Source organism: Silurus aristotelis, assembly GCF_946808225.1.
Source record: "Silurus aristotelis genome assembly, chromosome: 22".
NCBI classification, from domain to species: Eukaryota; Metazoa; Chordata; class Actinopteri; order Siluriformes; family Siluridae; genus Silurus; species Silurus aristotelis.
In genome coordinates, this window is record NC_139595.1 from 18,382,668 (window position 1) to 18,410,528 (window position 27,861).

General features: G+C 38.9%; 1 protein-coding gene across 1 annotated transcript in view; it reads left to right on the top strand.

Moving 5' to 3' along the window:
• cdh7a (cadherin 7a) overlaps window positions 1-27,861 on the top strand; it is an 88,487-nt gene that overhangs the window by 45,189 nt on the left and 15,437 nt on the right. Inside the window, exons 5-11 of the mRNA XM_083525686.1 lie at window positions 2,669-2,836; window positions 3,153-3,340; window positions 7,880-8,133; window positions 9,283-9,419; window positions 15,688-15,809; window positions 22,171-22,288; window positions 23,857-24,108. Of these exons, the coding sequence (XP_083381812.1) occupies window positions 2,669-2,836; window positions 3,153-3,340; window positions 7,880-8,133; window positions 9,283-9,419; window positions 15,688-15,809; window positions 22,171-22,288; window positions 23,857-24,108 (1,239 nt within the window). The remainder of the gene's footprint in view (window positions 1-2,668; window positions 2,837-3,152; window positions 3,341-7,879; window positions 8,134-9,282; window positions 9,420-15,687; window positions 15,810-22,170; window positions 22,289-23,856; window positions 24,109-27,861) is intronic.

The window sequence follows — 27,861 nt, forward strand, 5'->3', positions numbered from 1 at the left end:
CAATAATCTGCCCTGAAAGAACCACATCCAAACCTCTGTGCTTGTCAGTTGATGGAATTCAGATGAAGCAGATGTTAAAGGTTCCATTCTGATTATAGAAAAAAAAAGACATTAATGCGCTCAGCGCTTCAGCAGATCCTCGTCCACACACACGGCGTCTGTCAGCACCGGCAGTCCGAGGCCATTTATTAGACTCCCCTTTTTTCAGCCTATAGATTAATTTTAGAAAATTTGTTCCCCCGGCGTGGCGTCGCAGCACACGGCAAATAGCAGCGTCTATCGATTGGGTTTTAACTGAGCAGCCTGAGCCCAGGACGGATAAAGGGTCACTTAATGGCAGGGGAATTAGTCATCAGGTGGAAATGCCAAAGTCAACAAAGATCAGGAGAGAAAATTAATTCTGGGTCCAGCAAAGACGTTAGTAAAGATCACAAAGAGATTATTATTATTATTATTACTATTATTATTATTATTATTATTATTATTACTATTATTAATATGTTTATTATTACTATTATTATTATTATTACTATTATTATTATTATTATTATTATTATTATTATTATTATTATTATTATTAATATGTTTATTATTATTATTATTATTACTATTATTATTATTATTATTATTACTATTATTATTATTATTATTATTATTATTATTATTATTATTACTATTATTATTATTATTATTATTATTATTATTATTACTATTATTAATATGTTTATTATTACTATTATTATTATTATTACTATTATTATTATTATTATTATTATTATTAATATGTTTATCATTACTATTATTATTATTATTACTATTATTATTATTATTATTATTATTACTATTATTATTATTATTATTATTATTATTATTATTATTATTATTATTATTATTACTATTATTATTATTATTATTACTATTATTATTATTATTATTATTATTATTATTATTATTATTACTATTATTATTATTATTATTATTATTATTAATATGTTTATTATTACTATTATTATTATTATTACTATTATTATTATTATTATTATTACTATTATTATTATTATTATTATTATTATTATTAATATGTTTATTATTACTATTATTATTATTATTACTATTATTATTATTATTATTATTACTATTATTATTATTATTATTATTACTATTATTAATATGTTTATTATTACTATCATTATTATTATTATTATTATTATTATTATTACTATTATTATTATTATTATTATTATTACTATTATTATTATTATTATTATTATTATTATTACTATTATTATTATTATTATTATTATAATTATTATTACTATTATTAATATGTTTATTATTACTATCATTATTATTATTATTATTATTATTATTATTATTACTATTATTATTATTATTATTATTATTACGAATATTATTATTATTATTACTATTATTATTTTTATTATTATTATTTTTATTATTATTATTATTATTATTAGTATTATTATTACGAATATTATTATTATTATAATTATTTTTATTATTATTATTACTATTATTATTATTATTATTATTATTATTATTATTATTACTATTATTATTATTATTAATTTTATTACGAATATTATTATTATTATTACTATTATTATTTTTATTATTATTATTATTATTATTTTGATTATTATTATTATTATTATTATTATTATTACTATTATTAATATGTTTATTATTACTATCATTATTATTATTATTATTATTATTATTATTATTACTATTATTATTATTATTATTATTATTACGAATATTATTATTATTATTACTATTATTATTTTTATTATTATTATTTTATTATTATTATTATTATTATTATTAGTATTATTATTACGAATATTATTATTATTATAATTATTTTTATTATTATTATTACTATTATTATTATTATTATTATTATTATTATTATTATTACTATTATTATTATTATTAATTTTATTACGAATATTATTATTATTATTACTATTATTATTTTTATTATTATTATTATTATTATTTTGATTATTATTATTATTATTATTATTATTATTATTATTATTATTATTATTATTATTACGAATATTATTATTATTATAATTATTTTTATTATTATTATTACTATTATTATTATTATTATTATTATTATTATTATTATTATTATTATTATTATTACAATATTTATATAGAATTCCGTTCTCTCATTTGGTTTAAAAGAAATTCTTCTTTTTCTACTTTTTCTTCTTTTGCTTATTCCTCTTCTTGTTCTTGTTTTCTTCTTCTACTTCTTCTTCTTCTTCTTCTTCTTTTCTTCATCTTCTCTTTCTTTTTGTTCTTTTCCCTTCTTTTTCTTCTTTTGCTTCTTATTTTTCTTCATCTACTTCTTTATTTTTTTTTTGTTTCTCTTTTGCTTCTTTTTCTTTTGCTTCTTCTTCCTCTTCTGCTTTTTCTTCTTCTCCTTCTTCTTTTTCTTTTGCATAATCTTTATTTGCTGTCTTCTACTTTTTCATTTTCTTCTTTTTTTTCTTCACCTCTTTACTGTTCTTTTCTTCTTCTTCTTCTTCTTCTTCTTCTTCTTCTTATTAAATGTAATAAAACTACAAGACTCTCTGCATCCACTCTGTTTATTATTTAGCAGTAAAACTGTGATATGCTGCTGCAGGTATCGTGAGGACGGCGCTGCCCAACATGGACCGCGAGGCGAGGGATCAGTACCTGCTCGTCATCCAGGCTAAAGACATGGGCGGTCAGATGGGCGGCCTCTCGGGGACCACCACCGTCACAGTCACGTTAAGCGACGTGAACGACAATCCTCCACGCTTTTCCCGAAGTACGACCCTCGCACTCGCACGTCTGATACACGTCACGTATGTGGTGTAGTGACAGAGAAGTAGAGCGATTTACATTAACGTTCGTAAAATCAAATCGCCATAAACATCTGATTGGAATTTGAATGCGTCTCATAAATCGAATAAATACCCCACATTGAACTTTCTATATTTCTCAGCGCTGATGTAGCAGGGAGCAGAAGTGGGACACGTGGCACAGCACTGAGATGATAAGAGAAAGCAGAAATAGCATCATCAATAATTTTGTGTGTGTGTGTGTGTGTGTGTGTGTGTGTGTGTGTGTGTGTGTGGTGGCAGAATCCTATCAGTTTAGCGTGCCCGAATCGCTGCCCCTGGCTTCCGTGGTGGCCAAGATAAAGGCCTTGGATGCAGACGTGGGCCCCAATGCGGAGATGGAGTACAGAATTATCGAAGGAGACGGCCTCGGGGTTTTCAGGGTCCAGCCAGACAAAGACACTCAGGAAGGAGTCATAACTCTGCTGAAGGTGAGTCGCACGCAGGCCGCGTGATCGCGCAGCTCATTGCACACGGAAAATGAAACGCTTTTTCAGACCCGGTAGGAGCTTGGTGCTGAGCGATATTACCTTCCCATCGGATCGGATCAGATGTCGGTATCAAAACAATTATTCCAAGTCCGTATAAGTACAAGGAAATGAGCCTGGCGTCTGAGCGAAGGTCTGGATGTTGGTGTCGAAGGCGAGTGGAGCGAACGGTGGATGCAGTAATCTCAGGATTAGAACGAGCGAGCGCTAACGCTGGAATTAGCAGAATTAGAGGAAATTAGATCTGCAGATCGAGTCTGAAGGTTAATCCGAGCGGACTGACAGATTGCACTGCCGCAGAGTATTTATGAGGATCAGCGGCTAAAATAAATCCCCTGTGGCCTTCAGACGCTGAGAAAGTCAGCAGCTGTGTGTCTGGATTCCTCCACCAAACCATAAATTAACCTCACGAGAGGAACTACCATGCTGGGATTCGTAAATGCTTAAATGAGACAGATGAGATACGAGAGATGAGATATTGAGATACGAGAGATGAGATATTGAGATACGAGAGATAAATATTGGCATATGAGCAGTGAGATATTTGGATATAATATTGAGATATAAGCAATGGGATATTCAGATACTGAGACAAAAGAGAGATATTCAAATATTAGAGATGAAACAATGAGATATGAAATGAGATATTGAGATATAAGAGATGTAGTTATGAGATGTGAGCAATAAATTATTAGGATATGAGTTCAGCAATGAAAAATATGAGCGCTGAGGTGAGATATTTAGATATGTGAGACAAGATATTGAGATATGACCGATAAGGTATTGAGTTATGAGCGCTGCGGTATGAGAGGTGAGATATTGAGATGTGAGATGAACAATGAGATATTGAGAGTTATGAAATGAGATTAACATATGAGCAGTGAGTTTTTGGGATATGAGATATTGAGATATAAGCAATGAGATATGAGATGAGATACTAAGATATAAGGTAGAGATGAGGTTTTGAGATAGGAGCAATAAGTTACTGGGATGAGATGAGGTATTGAGTTATGAGCAATGAGGTACTAGAGCTGAGAAATGAGATCACTGATGAGATATTGAAAAACGTGAGATGAGATATTGGGATTTAGAGATAAGGAGACTTTCATGGGAGGAGTCTCAGGTTTTACGGCTAAAACTTCTGGTCTTACAACAAAAGTGAGACGTTGGTGAGGTAAAGATTGTTTGGAGCTGCTATAAGGTAAGTGAGAACGACTTACACAGATGTTCCATATCGTTAAATGAAGCTAAACGAGGAACCTGTTCAGTATAAGCAGCATGAAAATGATATTTATAGTTTGTGTGTTAAAAGATGAGTTTAGTTACAGGAAGCGTAAAGCGATGGAGATGTTTGTGATACTTTGACACATCTGGAAAAACCACAGCAGTCGGGGTTCGTGCGCACGCTTTCGGCTCAAAGTCGTTTCTCTTTCTGAAGGTAACATCTCAGCAGATTAATGATGGTGAGATCAGGGCTCGGAGGAGGACATGCCATCTGCTGCAGAGCTCCTTGTTCTTTTTTGTGTTGGAAAATGAATCATTAGAAATATAAAACTTCTTTTCTCTGACACCCTCTTACAGAAGACAAGATCATTGTGTGGATGATGTTTCACCAGAACTTCATGTCCACATCGAACCTTTCTGATACGGATAGTGAACTGAAACCCATTCGCTGTTGTCGTCTTCCAACATGTTTCAAAAGACCTTTTACACATAATTGTACATATGTTGTGTGTATAAATCGTACACACACACACACACACACACACACACACACACACACACACACACACACACACACACACACACACACAAGGCACTGTGTCATGCGAAAAATCAACCCACGTGACAAATTGATGAGAGACGAGTGGAAATTCAGATGGTGTGAGAGAGTGGAGAGACGGAGAGACGGAGAGAGTGTGTGTGTGTAATTAGTAGAGTGTGTGTGTGTAATTAGTACAAAGACAGAAGAAGTGATTTAGTGTTACTGATAGATAAATAAAAAGAAATATGAAGAGAGAGAAAGAGAGAGTTTTAATTAGTAAAATCTCATCTGAAAACGTCGAAATAAGTGTAAAAACAGCGTTGAGAACTCTTGCTTTGTAAATATGTACTGCTGGGAACGAACTTATTTCAGTCGACAAAATTTGTTGTTGTTATTGCAGTGTAAATAGAACAGATTCCAACAGCATGGAATTCTGAGGAGGAGGAGGAGGAGGAGGAGGAGGAGAAGGAGGAGATGAGAAGGAAGAGAAGGAGGAGGATGAGAAGGAAGAAGAATAGAAGGAGGATGTGGTCGAATTTTCGTTTGGTGTAATTCAATAGTTTGAAAAGCTCAATTACTCGAAAACTCATTTTAGAACATCTCTTGGGGGAAAGGAGAAATTCCCCTTATTCCCCTATTGCCCTATTCCCCTTTCACCTTATTGCCTTATAGCCATATTACCTTATTTTCCTCCCGGGCATCTGTATTCTTGTGTATGTAAAAGAGGGCAGATAGCTGTGTGTTACATTAGTAGGATAGTGTTACGCAGTTCAGTTGTGTTATACTGTTCGGTGTGTGTTACACAGTTAGGAGAGTGTTATTCATTTATCTAAGTGTTACGCAGTTAAGATAGGCTTACGTAGTTCGGTGTATGTTACACTGTTAGGTGTGTGTTACACAGTTAGTATAGTGTTACATTGTTAGGTGTGTGTTACACAGTTAGGACAGTGTTACATTGTTAGGTGTGTGTTACACAGTTAGTATAGTGTTACACTGTTAGGTGTGTGTTACACAGTTAGGACAGTGTTACATTGTTAGGTGTGTGTTACACAGTTAGTATAGTGTTACACTGTTAGGTGTGTGTTACACAGTTAGTATAGTGTTACACTGTTAGGTGTGTGTTACACAGTTAGGACAGTGTTATATTGTTAGGTGTGTGTTACACAGTTAGTATAGTGTTACACTGTTAGGTGTGTGTTACACAGTTAGTATAGTGTTACACTGTTAGGTGTGTGTTACACAGTTAGGACAGTGTTATATTGTTAGGTGTGTGTTACACAGTTAGTATAGTGTTACACTGTTAGGTGTGTGCTACACAGTTAGGACAGTGTTACATTGTTAGGTGTGTGCTACACAGTTAGGACAGTGTTATATTGTTAGGTGTGTGTTACACAGTTAGTATAGTGTTACACTGTTAGGTGTGTGCTACACAGTTAGGACAGTGTTATATTGTTAGGTGTGTGTTACACAGTTAGTATAGTGTTACACTGTTAGGTGTGTGTTACACAGTTAGTATAGTGTTACACTGTTAGGTGTGTGTTACACAGTTAGGACAGTGTTATATTGTTAGGTGTGTGTTACACAGTTAGTATAGTGTTACACTGTTAGGTGTGTGTTACACAGTTAGTATAGTGTTACACTGTTAGGTGTGTGCTACACAGTTAGTATAGTGTTACACTGTTAGGTGTGTGCTACACAGTTAGGACAGTGTTATATTGTTAGGTGTGTGTTACACAGTTAGTATAGTGTTACACTGTTAGGTGTGTGTTACACAGTTAGTATAGTGTTACACTGTTAGGTGTGTGCTACACAGTTAGGACAGTGTTATATTGTTAGGTGTGTGTTACACAGTTAGTATAGTGTTACACTGTTAGGTGTGTGTTACACAGTTAGTATAGTGTTACACTGTTAGGTGTGTGTTACACAGTTAGTATAGTGTTACACTGTTAGGTGTGTGTTACACAGTTAGTATAGTGTTACACTGTTAGGTGTGTGTTACACAGTTAGGACAGTGTTATATTGTTAGGTGTGTGTTACACAGTTAGTATAGTGTTACACTGTTAGGTGTGTGTTACACAGTTAGTATAGTGTTACACTGTTAGGTGTGTGCTACACAGTTAGTATAGTGTTACACTGTTAGGTGTGTGCTACACAGTTAGTATAGTGTTACACTGTTAGGTGTGTGTTACACTGTAGGTGTGTGTTACATTGTTCATTAGCTGTGTGTTACATTGTGTGACATTGTTAGGATAGTGTTACGCAGTTGGGTGGGTTTTCTCTTATGTATTCTCTCTTCCTGGTGGAAGTTTAAAAGTCGTGTGAAAGGGTGAGCAGATTGGGGAGATTTCACTGGAAATGCTGCAGCGAATCTGGCAGCACTTCAGTGGAATTGATTTCACACTCCAAACTTTGCTGAAGTTTGGCGGAGCTTCAGTGAAAGTCAGAGCAGGTGCCAGTCGTCCACGTGGACAGGTGTGATAAATGTGCTGCGTGAGAATCTATTCCAGAAGACATTTTGTGCATCATGTATCTCTGTCTTAAAATCGATATGTAGCTTTGACAGTGCAGCACTGCACCGCATCCTGTACCGGCACTTTGCTGGACTCCGGGACTCTGCGTTCGCCCGTTCGGTGGATGATTGGAATCTTGCCTCTGTTTTTTTCTGATCTCTGTGTATTGTTCTCTTCCCCGCCCTCTCTTTCTCTTTTACTTTTAAGAGTTTGGACTTTGAAACAAAGTCAAGCTACAGTCTGAAAATTGAAGCGTCAAACAGACACGTGGATCCTCGGTTCCGGGGCCAGGGGCCGTTCAGCGACATGGCAACCGTCAGGCTGGTGATAGAGAATGTAGACGAGCCGCCGGTCTTCACTACGCCCGTCAGCAGAATGGTGGTCTCCGAGGCGGCCAAAGTGGGCACCATCATCGGCACGGTTTCCGCCGTGGATCCCGACTCTACCAACAGCCCCATCAGGTTGGAGACTCGACCTCGCTCGCGCCGGTGCTCCATCGTCAGGGCTGCGTCACGGCTTCCTCGTGCCTTCCTCAGAGACTTAATTGCAGCATAAACACGCCATTTTTCCCCCCTCTTCCTTATTACCGTCACCGTTGCTGAATTACGCTGATTAGCTTTGACGGCGCACGCCGAGCAAGCACAAAGAGGATGGCTCGGCGGGGTTATTATTTCTGTCATGCCGAGCTCCTCCAGAAGTGCACCAGCGTGTTAATTGTAGAGATCGGTCTTGCTCAATGAGCTCCACGCTTGACGCCGGCGCTCCAAGATTAATGTTCACCGCTAAGCGTGTTTGGGTCACACAAGCAGGCGTGAAATTATTCTGATTGCAATTTTGATGTTGATGCAACACGGTGGTGGAGGGAAAAAAAAACAAAACAAAAACATCTCATTCGGAATGAATTTCTCAAAACACCTCGGGGAAACGGCGCTCGACGAGACCCATTCCAGGCAGATACGCGGCTTCTCCAGTGAAATTGCGCAGAGTCGAACGCGGTACCGGATCCCACGCTAATTATAGCGAATTGTTCAACGTTATATTCCGTTTATTTAATTATTAATTTGTTTAATTTGAGTTTGTTACATTTATGCCTATAGAGCAGTTTATTACAATTTATTTCTGTCTAGTGGTGTGAATAGTTTACATTTCAAAGATTTTACGTACTTAAAAAATTTTATGATGTAAGCTCAGTCAGCTCCAAAGGTTTTGGCACCCTTCAGGGACATGCTCAGGATTTTTCTTAAAAAATTCTAAAGCTCTAGATACACAGAAGATGTAGAAGAAGTGAATAGGACTGACTGCATAAAAGTCTGTGTGGATGAATTCCTCAGATAGCCTCTGAATCAATGAACTGCTAATGAAATACTTTTTAAAATGAGATATATAATCAGTTATGTAATGAAAAACCTACAATTGAAAAAATATATATTTTACTTGTAAAAATGTACATTCTTTGAAACTTCTTATAATAGAACCTAACTAATAAAATTGCATTACTTATTGCAATATGTATGTATACTTGTGTATTTATGTGTGTATATATATATATATTTGTATGTTTCTGATTAGCGGTTCCGCTCATGTCACGATTTTCCATGTGGAACCTGCAGGTACTCGATCGACCGGAACACTGATCTGGAGCGTTACTTCAACATCGAGGCTGCGAGCGGCGTCATCAGCACGGCCAAGCCATTAGATCGAGAGATGAACGCGGTGCACAACATCACCATCCTCGCCATCGAAAGCCGTGAGTTTCATTTCATTTCTTCATGAGTTTTCGTTTTTCAGTCTCCAAAACTAAACAAATCCACAGCCAGGTACAGCGCGGCCTCGATCTATGCAAATGTCCGTCTCCTCCAGCTTTTCCGCTTTCTGCTCCTCTCCGGCGTTCGTAATTGAGACTTCTGAAAAGGTAGGAAGGATATTTTGTGTTTCCTGACACACGGATGCTTCCTATCGCGTTGTGGAGCTCGGAGCAGCTGGGTTTCTCTCGCCACAATCCCAAATTCTATTAGAATGAAATCCTGCGTACTGTAATAAGAGATAAAAATTTAAGCCTCTCGAGCAATTTCCCCATGAATATCATTACCCCGAGGCTAACAGGCTGTCACTGACCTAACAGCTGGCTCCGAGTCGCAGTAATCTACATTTCAAAACGTGAAAAAGCCACGTTCCGCCGTCCCGCTGCGGGAAAATCAAGCGCACATATGTTATTTTGACTCGGGACGTGCGTTATAAAGCGGTTTCTCAACAGATGTTCAGAGCTGCTGCGATCCGCTCGCCATAAACCGTCCGTCCCGCTCAGGTCCCACTGACCCACTTTCCTTTTTTTTTTTCTTTAGGTCTAATGGTGATAAATATATATTTAAATGAAATGTAGGCCACAATTTTCTGGGCTTGTGTAATATTTTGGAAATCATGTTTGTATTACAGATAAATGCATTTCGACCTTCATATTGCCTGAGAAAGTTTTACAAATCGTCGGCTGACAATTTCTCTGAAGGCCGTATGAATAACGCAGGCGTGCGCTGTAGGTCTGCACGCGCAATCAAATAAATAAGAAAATAAATCCATCTTACTGCAGTATTGCGAGTTACAGTAATAAAAGTGGTGAAGACATTGGATCTGAAGGTCGTGAGTTTAAATCTCAATCACACCAAGCTGCCATTCCTGGGCCCCTAAGCAAGGCCTTAAACCCCATCGCTGCTCAGTTTCACAAAATTGTGGGCTGGGCTTGCTTTCAACCTGAGGTCGGGCTACCAGGTCGGTCAGTAGGCATTATTAATGATGATTTGAACGAAGAGTCATGATGATCATCACTTCTAAAATATCCAGTGTAGTGAGTTTAAATTCCAGCTCCACCAAGTTTCCACTGCTGAGCCTTTGAGCAAGGCCCTTAACTCCTCAGGTCTACGTTTCTCTGGATTGTGCCAAAAGGCCAAAAATGTAAATGTAGAGCACCCCCGAAACAGAATTCTGGGTCCTTGTTCAAGCCTATTAATGGGGCTTGAACCCACAACCTTTTGACGAGTACACAAGACTCTTATCTGTTAAGCCACCCGTCTCTAATACGCTTGAGGTTTCCGTCAAGAAACCGGTCCCGTCACGGATTATTTCCCCTTTAACCTGTTTGAGGAGAGGGAGGGTGGAAGGGAGGGAGGGAGGGAGGGAGGGAGAGAGAGAGAGAGAGAGAGAGAGAGAGAGAGAGAGAGAGAGAGAGAGAGAGAGAGAAAATATATCCCTCTGAACATCTCCATTTTGTGCCTGTCTTGCCTCTGGTCATAGTGCCACCAGCTTCAATAAGCACTGGTGATGACGAGCAGATTTTTTAGATTCAATATTGGACATTTTTTTTATCATGAAGCCTAAAAGGTTTCTCTAACAGCTTTATGTGTCTTCTTTTTACGGCCACAAAGTTGCGACAGTCAGGCGGTGACTCACGGTTGAGTGGTGAGTCTGTAGAACATCCAGTGTTCACGTCAGGGACACAAAGGTACCACAGAATGACAATAGCACAGTAGAATAGCTCAAGGCAAACACTCAGAGACGGCAGAAAAGCTACGTCCACACACACACACACACACACACACACACACACACACACACACACACACACACACACACACATACACAGCCAGCAGCGTGGAATGAAGTGTCAATCCTTCAACCCATTTCATTTCTGTCCCTGTAACAAAGTCACGCAAACACACATACACACTCGCGCTCTCACAGCCGCCAGCTTTGTGTTGTTCCGCCCGAAGTAATTAACGCTTCTATCGGCCTTCGTTTGAGCGCTGAATAAACAGCGACACCACCCGCATTAATTAGCCTTCGTTCCAGACGTGACAATATAGCGTAGACGATAACTAACATCGATTATTGCTTTCATTTAGCATGGCGAAGGCTCCTCGAGCTAGCGCATTAGTTAACACCGCGGACGGCTAATTAACACTTCTGTAAACAAACTGATGAACTCTTGCATTAACTGCTGTTTATTCCGCCCACGAACACGAACACGCCTCCAAAGATTAGCATCAATTCATTCGCAACATATTACAAAATAACGATCGTCAACTCGGAGCTCGGAGGAAACGATGAAAGTAGATTAAGTAGTATTGAATAAAATAGTAAATCAAATGATAATAAATATAATAAAAAATTTATATAATAATAACATTTATATTTAAAAATATATTCAATTTAATGAATTTAATAAATAAATTTTTTTTGTCGAAATGCCAAAATATATAAATCCCTTTGAAATGCGTGTTTTGAAAGAAAATAATACCTGATTTTAAAAATGTTTAAGAATTAACAACCATTTTTTTTTACATTTGCGGTTGGGTTTTATGTTAAAATGAACACTTAGCGTAAGTAAGTGAAAAAAAAAATTGCAGCTCATCAGTAAAAATGGCAATTTTTCTATTAATGAGATGTTTAATGTACATGTCTGCATAAATTAGTTGTTACCATGGAAACTACAGTACATTAACACAAACAGTTTTTAACCAATCAGATTTGAGAAATTAACAATTATGAGTCGCTACATTTTCTAGCGTTATTTGTTTATGCTCCTTTTTGTGTTTTTTTTTTTCTTTTTTCCAAAGACTTAGCGAGCGTTAGTTACAGATGAGATTACTTATGTGTCCAACAAGTCGGTGTATAATTTTAGCGGGGAAATACCGTTGTAAATACTGTATATGAATAAAAACCGATTGGACGTTAAGTACAGTTTGTGTACATTAGAGACACACCTGAGCAAAAGATTGGGATGTGCTTCTTTCTGAACATTTCATTCCACATTTACTCCCAATTTACTGCTATAATAACCTCCACTCTTCTGGGAAGATGTTCCACTAGATGTTGTGGAAATTCATTCAGCCATCCAGCCACAAGGGTGTTAGTAAAGTCAGGTAGTGATGTAGGTGAGAAGGTGAGGAGGTTCTCCTGGGGTGCAGCCAGCATTCACATTTATCCCAAAGGTGTTCAATAGGGTTAGAGCTCTGTAGCAGGAGATCTTCCACACAATTTTAACCCATGTAAAGCAGATCTTCATGAAGCTGGCTTTGTGAACAGGGTCATTCATGCTGCAAGGCATCCTACACAATTGTGTGCAGGAACCACATATGGCTGGAGAAGTCAGGTGTCCCAAACTGTCCATATTGTGTAGCGTTGTCTGATGTTGTAGCAGATGTAGGACGACTCTCATCCATGTAGGAGTGCTCTGTATCCTGGTCAGGGTGGAACTTCAGCACTTGCTGGTGGGAAAAAAAACGCTTTGTACTTTTTATTAAATGTGGAATCTTCACTCGTGTAACTGCTGACCACACTTGTAATAAAGCCGTGACTCTGAGGCAGTCGAGGCACCCCGACTCCGTTTTTCATAGCTCCATTACAACGATACGTTCTTGAGTCAGATCCATGGATGAACAGGGAGCTTTGACCAAACACACAGCGTTTTCACCTCTCTGCAGGTGTGGAGCCTTGGAGGCAGGTGTTCCTCGTCAATTTAAGTCGGAGAATGTTCTTAGTGCTTAGTTTTTCACAACATGTTTGCTAAATGTGCGGGACTCGCGTTCCACGTACAGCGTCCAGGCGATAAATCATGCGCCCCAGTGAGTCAGCTGTTTCCAGCCAGCAGTCCAGATGTTAATTTACACACCTTCACTGATATTTATACGATTACATCATGTTTATATGTTGCTTATCATCAAGGCTTTGTAGCTTCGAACGCTAAAAAGTGTAGGAATGCAGTTTGACTGGAGACTTGACTAGCGATTGCTATCCTGCTAGGAAGACCAGGTTTTGTCAGATGTTGGTCATTTTGATTTGCTTAAATTATTAGGACACATATGACTTTTCCAGCCATATGTGGTTCCTTTACCACAATGTTAAAAACCCAAACCAGCATGACAATGAGAATTACCAGAAGGCTGCATCGCTGAAATGACTATGAGCTAGCGATGGATGAAAACTAGCATTCTTGATTTTAGCATTGCTAAGCCATACACATTGGCAAGGTTTCTGTAGTTTTGCTATGAATCAACAAGGGTACAAAGGTTCGGCATCGCTATCGCGTCTCGGATCGACGGTCAGCGTAGGTCACACTGCAGGAAAGAGTCTGAAATCGTCTGCCAGAATTTCATCAGAGGAAAAAATCGAAAAAAAAAGCGAATAAAGAATTCAGATTTTAGCCTCGGAATCTTTTAGGATTTTTGAAGTTTGTTGTGAAGTGTGCACCTGGATTTAAAGAAAATTCATGTTCAAATGTTTGCTCCACTGCTTTGTAGCGCAACTAAAAATAAATAGAAGGGTGTCTCGGTTGATTAATTTTTCCCTTTTTCAAAAAATCTCTGCATCTATAAAAAGCTTAATAAAATGACAAGAATAAACGCAAGCTTGCACATAAAAAAAAAAAAAAAGAAAGAAAGAAAGAAAAGAGGAGTCTTATTAATTGTTGTTGATGCGTGTACAGTATTTGTGGCTCGGATGCTGTTCGATGTAGTCAGCGATTTTTCCCAGCTGTGTCTCTTCTGCTTGACTGCATGCTGGGTTTTTTTTTGCCCTCCACACGTGTTCAGGTTTGGCTTGTGCGATGAAGAGAACGGAAAAAGAAACCCTAATAAAAAAAAAGGCGATGTTATATGCTTACAAAACAGGAATGTTGTGAAGCCCCATATGGCTTGTTAATTCTTCGTTTGCCAAGTGTTGCGTAAATAACGCCATCCAACAGAGTGTCGCTAAACGGCCCCACCGTATCTGCCGACCTTGAAGTACTGGAAGATCGATGTCAGAAATACTTTAATACAAAATTTACATTTTATATATATGTAAATATATCCGACTTTTATTCGGTGGTTTCTTGATGAATAGTTATTTCGATGCTACAACTTTTATGTTGTTTTGTTATTCAATTGGTTTTGGTGTAAAACGTGTTATTAGAAATATTCCTCTGTGTCTGGGAATCTTCTTGCAGGTCCACCACCTTCATTTTTATTCCCATTGGCCCGAAGATGGCATGAAACCGGAAAAAAAAAACATGTATGATTCGTATTCCATAAATAATGCAAGGTTGCATCAGTCACACTGATCCACAGCCTGAATATTTACCCCCGCTCAAGAACATCATCCAAAAACATGAGGCTTCCGGAACTTTCTCATCTCAGAAAGAAGAACTGTCAACTGTATAACCCTTTCACAGACCGGGTTCTTTACTATTCAGGTTCATTTAAAAAAATCTGAGGTTCTCAGAAAAGGTAAAGAAACCTCTGATTAACCAAAGAACCACAGAGGAACCCTAAATGCAAGTTCTGAAAAGGTTCTTCTTTGTGACATGATAAAATCTGAATCATTTCACAAATCCAGTTCGTCAATTTTTCTTTGTAAAATGTTTTCAAGACATAATGTTCCCTGAGAAATTCTGTCCCAGGTGAAAGATGACCAGCATGAAACAATTGTGGCGATTTTTTTGGTCATGGCTTCTAATGGAGGTCTGGTATTATACTGCAAGAGACTCAAAGCCTGCAAACATTTCCTTGGAGTGTCTGGATATAGGATGACCACCTTATGGTGTGTTTGCTGCTACAACCTAAATCTGCTGACTAGTCGATATCTTGAAATGACGTATTGATCCATACCTGGAACTATCTAAAGGATCCTCAAGGAACTATTTTGAGGGGAATCTTAGAACCCAGGATGATACAAAGAACCCTTGAGGAACTTGAAGGACTTTTTTTTAGTTTTAGTGCCATTCTGAGCATACCTGTTCCTGAACATGTCTGAAAGGTTCTCAGGATATTGGGTTCTTTTGGTGGCAAAGCCTGCAATTTTCTCAGATGCCAATACGTTTTAATGTCCTTCCTTTACTATGTTTCTGTTTCTGTTCTTCGAATAGTTTACTGATTTTCTCTTATCTGACTTTGAATTGGGCTTTGAGAAGTTCACAATGTTCTAGTAGGGTCATTTCAGAGGTTCCCAGAGAGCACCAGGTTCTGATTCATGTCTCTCTGTTGCAGTGGATCCGTCTCAGGTGGGGAAAGGAATCACGCTCATCACGGTGATGGATGTCAACGATAACGCTCCCGTCTTCGCCATAGAGTACGAGACGTTCCTGTGCGAGAGCTCTGGACCAGGCCAGGTAAGTCTCGCCTCCTGCTTTTCTTTCTTTTCTTTCACCTTGAGCTACAAAAAACAGCTACTCGTACGATAGCGTGTCCCTCCGGGTTCTGACAGAATCTCTCATATAGCGGTGACATTTGCAGCTGCAGCCTCTGCTTCCCTTTTCCTCCTGCGCTGACCTGGAGGAACCGAGAACACCAGAGACCCTGCTTTGAAAAGTTCACGCTTGATGAATTAAACAAATGAGTTTGATAAGAGGGGAAGCGGACGCACCGAGAGCCGAGTCGGCGCTCCGAAAGTAATTAGCGTTTTTTTTTTTTTGTCTGATTGACAGTTTAAGGCCTTGAGGGAGTTTGGGGGAGTCAAGAAACCAGAGGGATTTTAGTTTTTCTTCCTGGGGTTCGACTTTGTTAAAAAAAAAAAAACTAGCTCACCCCCGATATCAGCCGGAAAACAACCTCGTACCGTACACCCCGAGGATCCGCCTCCAGAGCCACCCCCCCCCCCCCCACACACACACACACACACACCACCACCTCTCCCTCGTACTCCGTGTTACACCCGACACGGCGACGGCTGCTTCCGTACACATCGTAATATTCAAATCCGATACATTTTTAATGATCTACATTACAGCCGTCCCATTTCCCCAAACACTGAAAGAGCTCTTACAGATTATGCTAATAAATAAAGCACAGCCGCGAGAGCGAGTAAAGCGATTCGCCGACGCTGAAGCAACAACGTCCGCCGCTTTTTATTTCCTTTAATATAATTACTACACACTCATTTTACTGCTGTGACATTTCACACGGACATAAAAACCAAAGAAAAAAGCAGACGGAACAGAGTGTACAGAAGAACAAACAGAAACAGCGCTATTTCACTGGAATAGAACACGCAGGATTGTTTTATTTATCTTACAGCACAACAATTTGTTTAAAGTCGTTTTAAGAAATGACAAAAGGTTAAATTTGAAGTCACGGTTCTGCTACGAAGTGTTGGCACTGGAGACTCCTTCCACCATACTTGTACCAATACTTCATTACAGTAAACCTGCTCCAGCATTACGATGCCCCTGTGCACAAAGTCAGCTCCATGAAGATCTGCTTTACATTAGTTGGAGTTGAAAATCTTCTGCTACAGAGTTCTGACCTCAAACCCTCATTAACAGGAAGGTGGTTGCTTAGTGGTTAAGCTGCCACTTTTGGGCCCCTGAGCAAGGCCCTTAACCCCATAACTGCTCAGTTGTATGTGTGGCATGTATGTACGTTGCTTTGGAAAGGGCGCCTCGCCTGCCAAATGTGTGAAGTGTGTAAGTGTTCTCTCAGGCTGCGTGTGTCTGCAGTGAATCTTCCTGGATTTTTTGTGAACGTGAAGCTTTTCTTTATTTCTGATGCTAAAACAGAGGCGAACACACAGCCTGTGATTTTTTAATATCTTGATCCGCCGCTAGCCGAGATCGCAGGGAACACATCTGAGCGAAATGCTGAGATAAAAGGCTGGAATAGAGGCGTCTTTTGCAGCGTGTAAGTCTAATCTGAGGATTAAATCGCTGCACGTCGGTGGGGAACGAGCTTCACAGCTATACGCATACACCTCAAGGTAACAGCGGTCACAAAAGAGTGAGTGACACCTCCAAACACAACACACACCCAGATACAGTAACACACACACACACACACACACACACACACACACAGAGACACATACACACCCAGATATTCCCACATTCACACACCTACACACTCAGATATTTACACACACCTAGACATTTACACATGCATAGATACCCAGACATCCACACACCCACACACCCAGACACACACACTCACACACCCAGACATCCACACACCCACACACCCAGACACACACACTCACACACCCAGACATCCACACACCCGCACACCCAGACACACACACTCACACACCCAGACATCCACACACTCACAAACCCAGACATCCACACACTCACAAACCCAGACATCCACACAATCACACACTCAGACATCCACACACTCCCACATCCAGACACCTACACACTTCACACCCAGACACCTACACACTCACACACCCAGACATCCACACTTTCCCACATCCAGACAACTACACACTTCACACCCAGATATCTACACACTCACACACCCAGACATCCACACACTCCCACACCCAGACACCCACACACTCACACATCCAGGCACTCACACATCCAGATATCCACACACTCACAGACCTGCACACCTAGACATTCACACACTCACAGACCTGCACACTTAGACATTCACACACTCACACACCCAGACATCCACACACCCACAAAACCTCACAAGCAGATATCCACACACCACGCACTCAGACATCTACAAACAAAACACCCCACGCACCCAGACATTCCTCCCCAGACACCCAGATACCCAGACACACATACACTCCTCTACATCCACAAATACACACCAAGACACAATCTTCAAAGTGGTGATGGCATTCAGTTTTGATTGTTGCTAGAAATGTGAATGTCCTGATAATAAACTCTTCCCTGTGAGAGACCAGAAAAACCATCAAAACATGATCCATAAAAAGAGCAGCACTGCCGCATTCGATCAGGTGACATTTTCAATCCTGTACTTGCCCTGGGGTTTGTTCACAGCTGGAATAATTCAGATGTGAAAATATATTTACAGGAGCTTAAAGTAAACATTTTGTAGAGGTAAAAAAAAAAATCTGGAATCAAACAGAAATATTGAACATGTTCACAGAGAAGAAGAATTCTTCATGCTCCCATTGGAGCTTTTAAAATCTTTCATACAAGCTTTATTCAGTTCCATGAGACGACTTAAAGGAAATCCCCAGTCAGATGGATGGTTGTTGTCAGGCCAACAATTACGACTAACTCTCAGCATCGTGGGAAATCATGTTTGCCGGCGGAGTTAGTGCTCAAGCGCTGATGAAAAATCTGTAAAAAGAATCAGAATCCCCTCTGGATCCGTGAGTGTCGTGCGGTCGTTCCCGAACTCGCCGTCTCTGTTCACTTTCCCAAATATTAAAAGCCAAATGACGGTGCGTTTTTTTTCTAGGACCTCGCCAAACCCTCGCTACCATCCAACATTTTGCTGTTAGCAAGCGCTTGACTTCCCTCATGGTCCATGCTCGTTTCGGGGTCGTTGGCGGCGCGCCGGACCTTGACGGGTTGCACCAAATGACAGGCGCTCGCAGTATCGATATCTCAGGTCTCGTTAGAGTTTCGCCCCAGTGGCTGTGTCCTTAACACGGCCCTAAAAAACCTCTACTGCTGGACTATTATACGCTCCGATGCTCCTTTGTGGCCGTGAGATTGACGTCCAAACCTTCACGTCTGCTCAGAGGCTCAGGGGCCAAAGATCCAGCAGTGATTGTACGTAAAAACGTCACGAGCAAATTTTATATAAAACATATATCTTAGTAAATAATCCGATACAGGAAGTCATGCCTTATAAGTATTAACGAGCTGATTAACTCAGGGGTATGCGTTTAGAGGAAAATAATCAATGTCAGGATGTTGTGTTAGACCTCCATCCCCAAAGCCTAATGATTTTCCCCCAAATAATTTTCTCATTTGTTTTCCAGTGGATTTCCTTCAGCAGTAAAGGAATATCACCTACAAAAAACCTAAAGCCACTACTTTACTTTACCTTTGACACTGAAGACTCCTTACATGAGCAGGCTTTTTATGAGCGTAAGATTACGTGGATTAGTTGCTATAGTAACGAGATGTTGAATTTGGTGCATGTTTGGCTTAAATTACAGCCATCAGAGCTTCTGGTATAGGATATATGTCAAAGCCTTTGACTTCGTGACTGAGAATTCGGAAGAATTGTGACTTGGTTTGATGAATTTCGAACCAGACACCAGTCGCTTTCAGAAGGCCGGCAGAAACTTCACAGATGGATTAAACGTGAAGTGAAATTGAGCTGTGATGTTTCATTTGTGAGCTCTACCTTCTCCCTACCTGCTCCCAAAAACTGGAGCGATATTTTTCCGCCTCGCTGAACTCCGGTGAAAGCGTTGAGACGCCGAAATCCCTACAATCATTACGGGCTAAAACAGATGGCACAGCGTAAAAAGCGTCCCCAGATGCCACCATACAAGTTCTTCAAATAGGGTCAAGTGCTTTTCTACACTGTCATCTCCATCTTTTCATTCCAGCTCAGAGCACTTTAGCCAGTGTCCTTGAACTGTCCTCTGGTGTTCCTTAAAACCCTCTTTTAAACATGGAATCGGGGCAAGGCGATGATCTGTGAATGATTTGTTGGAGGATTTGGAAGGTTGCAGGTGATTTTGTAGCTGAAACGATGCGTAATGAGCGCGAAGGTTTTCTCTGTAAGGATGCCTGAGCGTCTCAGTGTCGCTCTCGGGTTCCTCTGTGAGGCGTGTGCTGAGACGATCGCCGAGTACTGTAGATATCTCGGTGTTCACGGCCTGCAGGGTGGAGAAGAAACAAATCATCCATACTTTTTCATATGCATGCCGTGCCCTTTATAAGCAGCATGGCGCAATCGATTTCTGATTGTCCACGTTGGGAATGCTTTCAGAAGCTTCAGGGAGGGATTTCAGCTTCATGAGCGATCCGGATCACTGCGCTTTCTTCTTCACGGTTTAGGAACGGGTTCTTATGTGTTAGGAATCTTTATATAGGATGATGTCAGTTGTCTTTGAAGTGGATAAGTAGGCTCCAATAAGTGTTATAAATGTTTTATGAGGATGAGGAAGTGGTTATGTAGGATCTATGTAGTGTTATAAATGTTTAAATAAGCAGGTGGAATTAGGTGGTTATGTAGGCTTCATGTAGTGTTATAGATGATGGCAGTTATTAAGAAGTGGTTATGTAGGATTAATATACTTTTACAGATGTTTAAATAGGCTAATGTCACTTGTCATGAAGTGGTTATGCAGGCTCTATGTCATGTTATGAATGTTTAAATAGGCTGATATATATTGTCGCAAAGTGCTTATTAAGTGTTATATTTGATAGCTTGATTTCCTGTGAGCCCAGATCATGACTCCACTTTGACACGTCAGTGAGCGGTATTAAACTCAAACCTGCAGATTTTTCAGAACAGCATTTTGGGGGAATCTTCTTAAAGCTCCACCTGACAGGAAGGTCGTGATAATCATCACTCAAACGCTGCACTTTTCTCCAAATCCCCCAGTGCACTGTCTTTGCATGGCTAATAACTGATAGCGTATAGACTCACAACCCCCCAGCGCTGTGATTGTTTTGATTAGAACTTGAGTTTCATTTCAGACAGCCAGACAGCCGTATTGATACGAGCACTCCAAATTGGATTTGTACGCCATTACTTGATGCGCACTTCAAGATGCAATTTAGGAATGAGTGCTCATATAACGACTACATGATCATTTAACCCTACAGTGCGCTTTTATTTTCTTTAGCAGTGCTCAGGCTGAATAATAATAATAATATTAAAACCCGGATTAGGCATTTCATTACAATAGCAGCTACTATACTAAATTATATTGAAAAAGTTTTAATAGTGTTATGAATGGTAATGAATGATACTATACAAACAGTTCCTTAAGTGAAGTGATACTTAGAATATATTAGGGTGAACACCATGCTTCGTTAAGTTGTCATAGCCATTTTTGAAGTATATAGTATAGCTTTATGTAGTGTTATGAATGTTTAGCATGTGCATGTCATTCTTATGAAACACTTCGACAGTGTATTTGCTGTCATGTCGCCATACTGTATGTACATTATCAATGTGGTGTTACAGCTAATATTAATGTTGTCCCCATGAAGTGTTACGAATGTTTAAGTATGTTTGTCATTTTGTTTAATAACCCTTGTGTATTCTATGTTATGTCACCTCAAGAGCACTATCCTTCAAATACAGTGTTACAGTTTTTACACAGCTGGGTTATGTTGGCTCTGTGTAGTGCTACGAATGTTTAAGCACATTTATGTCATTTTGTTTAATAACACAGAATACAATGTATTCTTCTATGTCATGTCACCTTATGAGCAATATTATTAAATACAGTAATACAGCACTTAGCTGAAAAACAATATTTTAGAAAGCTTGTATATTCTCTGTTATGTCGCCTTATGAGCACTATCAATTAAGTATGATGTTGCAGTTGTCACAAGTGGCTTATGTAGGCTCTATGTAGTGTCACGAATGTTTGTGCACGTTTACATCATTTGTTTTAGAAAACTTGTTTAGTCACTGTCATGTTGCCTTATGAGCACTGTCATGACGTTACAGTTGTCACAGATGGCTTATGTAGGCTTTTTGTAGTCTTGTGTATGGTAATGGAAATAAAAGCAATCATTAACCAGGGAAGTTGCAGATGAAGTTGATTGAGAGTTGTGTTCTCCTCAGGTGATCGAGACAGTGAGCGCGGTGGATAAAGACGAGCCTCCCAGCGGTCATCGCTTCTTCTTCTCCCTGACTGCCGAAGCTGCCGGGAACCACAACTTCACCCTGCGGGACAACAAAGGTAGCGTACACAGTCATGTTTCCTGCCTTATCTGCAGGAACACACCTGGGAGATGTATTTTAATAAGCTGTACTTAGAGCAGCATTATACAGCATCTTAAAAATAACACATTTTGACTTATTAGGATGCGCGGGTTACATTCCAAACAAACTGGCAGAAACTATGATCACTAAATGAGTCATTCATAACAATAGTCATAAGCCTACACAAACATTTTAAACACATAAGCCTACACAAACATTAAGGTAGAACCTGACATGGCGACGGTTTATACACAGTGGTTATGACTTTATGGAAAGTGTCATAGGATAATCGTTAACATGTTATAAATGCTTATTTAGGTTGTCATTAAGCCCTTGTGTTGTAGGTATTATGTTATTCTTTATAAGCACTGCCTATTAATAAAAGCTTTCCACTTTTTTCTTTCCTAAAATAAGTTTATATGACTTGTCATAGAGACTATATAAAGGTGTTATGTAGTGGTATGAAAATTTAAGAAGAATAGTTGATGCTCATGTAGCTTTATTAACACTGGTGTTAGGTATAGTGTTATTTCTGTACATTAAAGTACCAGTTGTGGTTTACCACTTATGTGGGGCAATGAATTCATAAGATATTGTCATATGTAGCTTACATAGACATCGGGTAGTCTAATGAACACTACCCATAGGGAAACTTAGGTAAGGTTTATGTCACTTGTAATACATGGCTTATGAATGTCCACCAGTGGTCAGTAAGTTCGTATTTAGCCTTATGCAGTGTTAGGAATATTTAAGTATGCTTATGTCAGTTCTGACATTTGCTTATAAAAATGTTAATTAAGTGCCATTGCTGTTTCAGTTTATTTTTAGAACTAGTTCTATTTTGTAATCCTATGTAGCATCTTATATCAGTTGTCATTACTAATGTGTGTATCTCTTAGCCTAGATAGATCTTGAAAAGCTATAAATGTTTTGTCAGTTGACATTAATGGCTTATCTATCCCTTATGTAGCCTTACGCATACTTCAGTTAAGTGCACTACAATTCTTTACAAAACAGGTTCACATCATTTGTCATAGATGGCTTATGCAAGTTTTACATGTTGTTATGTATAGTGGAGTATAACGAAGGGCTTATCTAGCACATTGTCTGTCGCCTTATAAACGCTATATTTATTAATGAAATTTTTTTATGTGGATTATATTCAGTTATACAGTTAAAGCTGGTTTATTTGGAAATTGTGAAATGTTATGAATGTGTGTGCATCAGTTGTCATTAATGGATTATGTAGCCATTATGTATCCTTATTTACACTGCCCATATAATGTGTCACTGATGGCTTATGTAGGCTTTGTGTAGTGTTATGAACACCAGACTTCAGCGAATCGTCACCAAAAAAGAATAATATTTAAACAGATTTCCATCTATTAGTAAAATTTCATTATATATTGTAAAAAAGGACTCTTTGTAATAACCTTTACACTCGTGTCTCTGATCCTCCCAGTGTCTTTTCTCACATCATTTCCTTTCACCAACAATCTCCTTCCCTTTCATGTCTTATCTTTTCGTCTCCTGTCTCCTCTCCAGATAACACCGGGTCCATCCTGACTAAGCGCGGAGGATTTCACAGGCGAGAGCAGCCGCTGTACCGTCTGCCTGTGCTGATAGTGGACAGCGGGAGTCCGTCTCTCAGCAGCACTAACACTCTGTCCATCCGGGTGTGTGAGTGCGACTCTGATGGAGCTCCACAGGCCTGCGGAACTGAGGCCTTCCTCCTGACGGCTGGTCTCAGCACCGGAGCGCTCACAGCCATCCTGGCCTGCATCATGACACTGCTCGGTAAGAGTTATCATCTTCATCATCATCCTCATCAATATCATCCCTGGGATGGTGATCCAAACCAATTACTAGCACTATGATCATCATCTCTAAAAAGCAAGACCGCTTGGAACTTCAGAAACATCTTCACGAACATCACTAACACTAAGGTCACCATCAAAATAGTCAGCACTACAATCATCAACACAAATAAGGTTATCATCACAATTATCATTACTACAACCACCACCGGCACACCTGAGGTCATCATCACAATCACTATCATTAATATCACCACCACCAGAACCAAGGTCATCATCACAATCAACCATCATTCCAATCCCCTCCACCACACCTGAGGTCATCATCACAATCATCATAATTACAATCACCATCACCACATCCAAGGTCATCATCACAATCATTACTACTACATCCAAGGTCATCATCACAATCACCACCACTAAGACCATTATCACATTCATCACTTAACAATCATCTTCTATTCACTATACATACACTGAAGACAACCACCAAACGCTCATCATCACAATCATCACCATTACCACCACCAAGCTCATCATCACAATAATTACCACCATAATCACTATTACCACCAGAACCAAGCTCTTCATCACAATCATCAATAAAAACATAACCACAACCACATCCAAGCTCATTATCTCATCATTACACCACTTCAATCACCAAATCCATCATCTTCTATCACAGTTATCAACAAATAATACACTGAAGACCATCACACCTATCATCACCACAACCATCTCCATCATCATCACCATCCCTGCAAGTGCACAATGTTTCTTCATCATGCTTTCATGAGGACCATGCAGGGGTTTGTATTCTAACAGAATTTCTTTCAGGATCCTTGTGATTTCAGCTCCGGCGTGTCTCTTCTCCCTATCGGCTAATTGAGAGGAAACGAATAGAAAGTCAATTACGCAGCAAGGACATTGTCTCATCATTCCGGTTGTTTGTTTGTTTCTTCTCTCCTCGTTGTCTTCATTAAGTCCTAAACTGATTCGAAATTAACTCGTTTTTTTGGTGTGTAGAAAAATAATTAATCACGGCTGAAGCAACTCGCGGGAGAAAAGCGCCGCTTTTACAACAGAATAACATTTGTTAATTACAGAGCTGATTTTCAAAAGTACATTAGATTCATTACATGTGATTGATTGAGCCTATTGCTGTTGACGGCTGTGACACCCTCACGCTCGCCTGCTTTACTCCGATTTGTGACGGCTGAAGCCGTGAAGGACCCTCGCAGTGTACTGCAGAGGGTCTGTTTGGGGCTGTGCTGACGTGCCAGATTAGCGGCTTTGTTAGCTGATTGCTCGACGAGCGCACTGTTTTTCCACCGTGCACTCACCACGCCGCCTGATTGGTCAAGCTCGGGCTGATTGCTAAGCTGAGGACTGGAGAACGAGTCGAGTGAATGTAGCTCTGATGGATAAATGAGTTTGTGATTATTTGTATTGTTGATGCGTCTCTCCCGATCAGATTAGCATCTATTTGGGATCTTGACCTTTGTGTTCTATGTCTTTTGGTTTAGGAGACAATCAGGGGGTTTTCACGGGTCGTCTCTTAGACGACAGAATGGCTGCTGGACGCTTTGTTTACAAATGCACAAACAGAGTTATTTAATCGTAGATATTGAAGTTATACATTCTTAGAATTGAAATAATGTGAATTGTATTATAAAAATAAATTGATTAAATAATTAATTATGTATATTAAATATAAAACATTTATTCAATTATAAATTTTACATTTATTTAATTATATTAAATATTTAAATGATTCCAAATAATAATGATAATAATAATAATAATTATTATTATTATTATCATTATTATTATTATTATTATTATTATTATTATTATTATTATTATTATTATTATTATTATTATTATAGGCGTTGTCAGCATGTAATGTTGGAGAAAATGGCTTGACATTTGCCACATGCATAAATAAAGTGTTTTTTTATCCATTATTAGTTACATTTAATGTAAATTCATTTTATAAATTAATTTTAATTTGTAGATTGCTTTTATAAATGTCCCAAAGCAGCTTTATAAAGATAAAGAGGTTATAAAGTTGTATATAGGAGTGTATAAGTTTAGTGCCTGTAAGTTTGTTCCTTATAATTGTAAGTTTATCTCTCGAGCCTGTGGCGACTGTGGCCAGGATAAACCCCCTGAGATGGCAGAAACCTTGAGAGAAACCAGACTCAGAAGGGAACCTCATCCTCATCCTCAACATCGAATATCTGTTCATTACAGTTCCATCATTGTTATGGTGTGCAGTGATGGGTGCTGTTCATGCAAACTGTGGTGCTGAAACATTATAGTAGACTGTTGATATTAATTACAGTCCAAATCCATCCTTAAATAAAATGTATTTTGTGCTCTCATTGACATTATAGCAGCTTTAAACATCCTGTCCCTCACCATCCTTTCTTTATTCTCTCTTAAAAATCTCTTCCGACTGCGAGAAAAGAATCTACGCCTCCGGACGATTCTTATGCAAGAATCCGACAGGTGTTGACATAAATACGTAGCTGCATTGTATTACATGACGCGATTATTTCATTATGAGACCTGCTGATTATCTTGGTGGGGTTTTGCTCGGCGCACTTTAACCCCCGCGGATTTTTTTTATTACACCGCTATGGAAATCGCGAAAATAAAAAACAAGAACAAAAAGCTTCAATCCGACAGAAAGAATCGACGCGCAAGTGGAGAGAGGTTGTAGAGGGCTCTCGCTAGCTCCAGTCAGTCTTAATTAAACTGTGCAGGCGACAGCTACTCTCCCCCGTCTCGCTGTCCAAGCGAGACAACAAAACAAAAGGACGCAATCACACTGCAATCTGTTGACTGATTGCACCCCACTGAGAGGCCATCAAGGATTGGAAGTCCAAACCATGAGTCAGAATTTGGGAGATGGTGCACGGATGTGTGTGTAATATGTGTGTGTGTGTGTGTGTGTGTGTGTGTGTGTGTGTGTGTGTGTGTGAGAGAGAGAGAGAGAGAGAGAGAGAGAGAGAGAGAGAGAGAGAGAGAGAGAGAGAGAAAGACGGTCATCCATCAGCCTGAATAAAACCGAAACAATGAAGCTGCTGTATCTTTTTTAGAGTCCAGACTTTTTTTGGGCAGAAAAGCTGAAAAGATCTCAACGGGAAATCAAAAAAAGAGGAAATGCACAATGCTGCTGCAGAGATTTGATAAATCAATCATCTCACACCTTCTGCAGAAGAACACAATGGCTTTGACATACCAGTGCTACACAACGTACACGACAAAAAGTTTCGGGACACCTGACCTTTCCAGCTGTAGCACAAACTTAGAGAAACACAATTGTATTAGACTTTGGATTTCTTGAAAATTTTTCCATTAACTTGGAAACCCGAAACTATTCCAGTATGACAATCCCCCTGTGCTCAAAGCCAGCTCCATGAAGAGCTGCTTTCCATGGTTTGGAAGATGTGAAAGATTTCCTGCTTGTGAGCTCAAAATCCTATTGAACAAAAAAAAATCCTCACCTCACCTACATCAGTACCTGAATTTTCTGAATATGTCTGAATTGTGACAAAACTCTATCATCAACATCTATCCAGGAGAATGGAGGTTCGTATAACAGCAAAATGGAAACTTAATGTGGAATAAGACGTTCAAAGATCTCGTACCAATCTTACGCTCAGGTGTCCACAAACTTTTGCCCATATTTTGGCATTTTGTTTCTCAGACAACATCC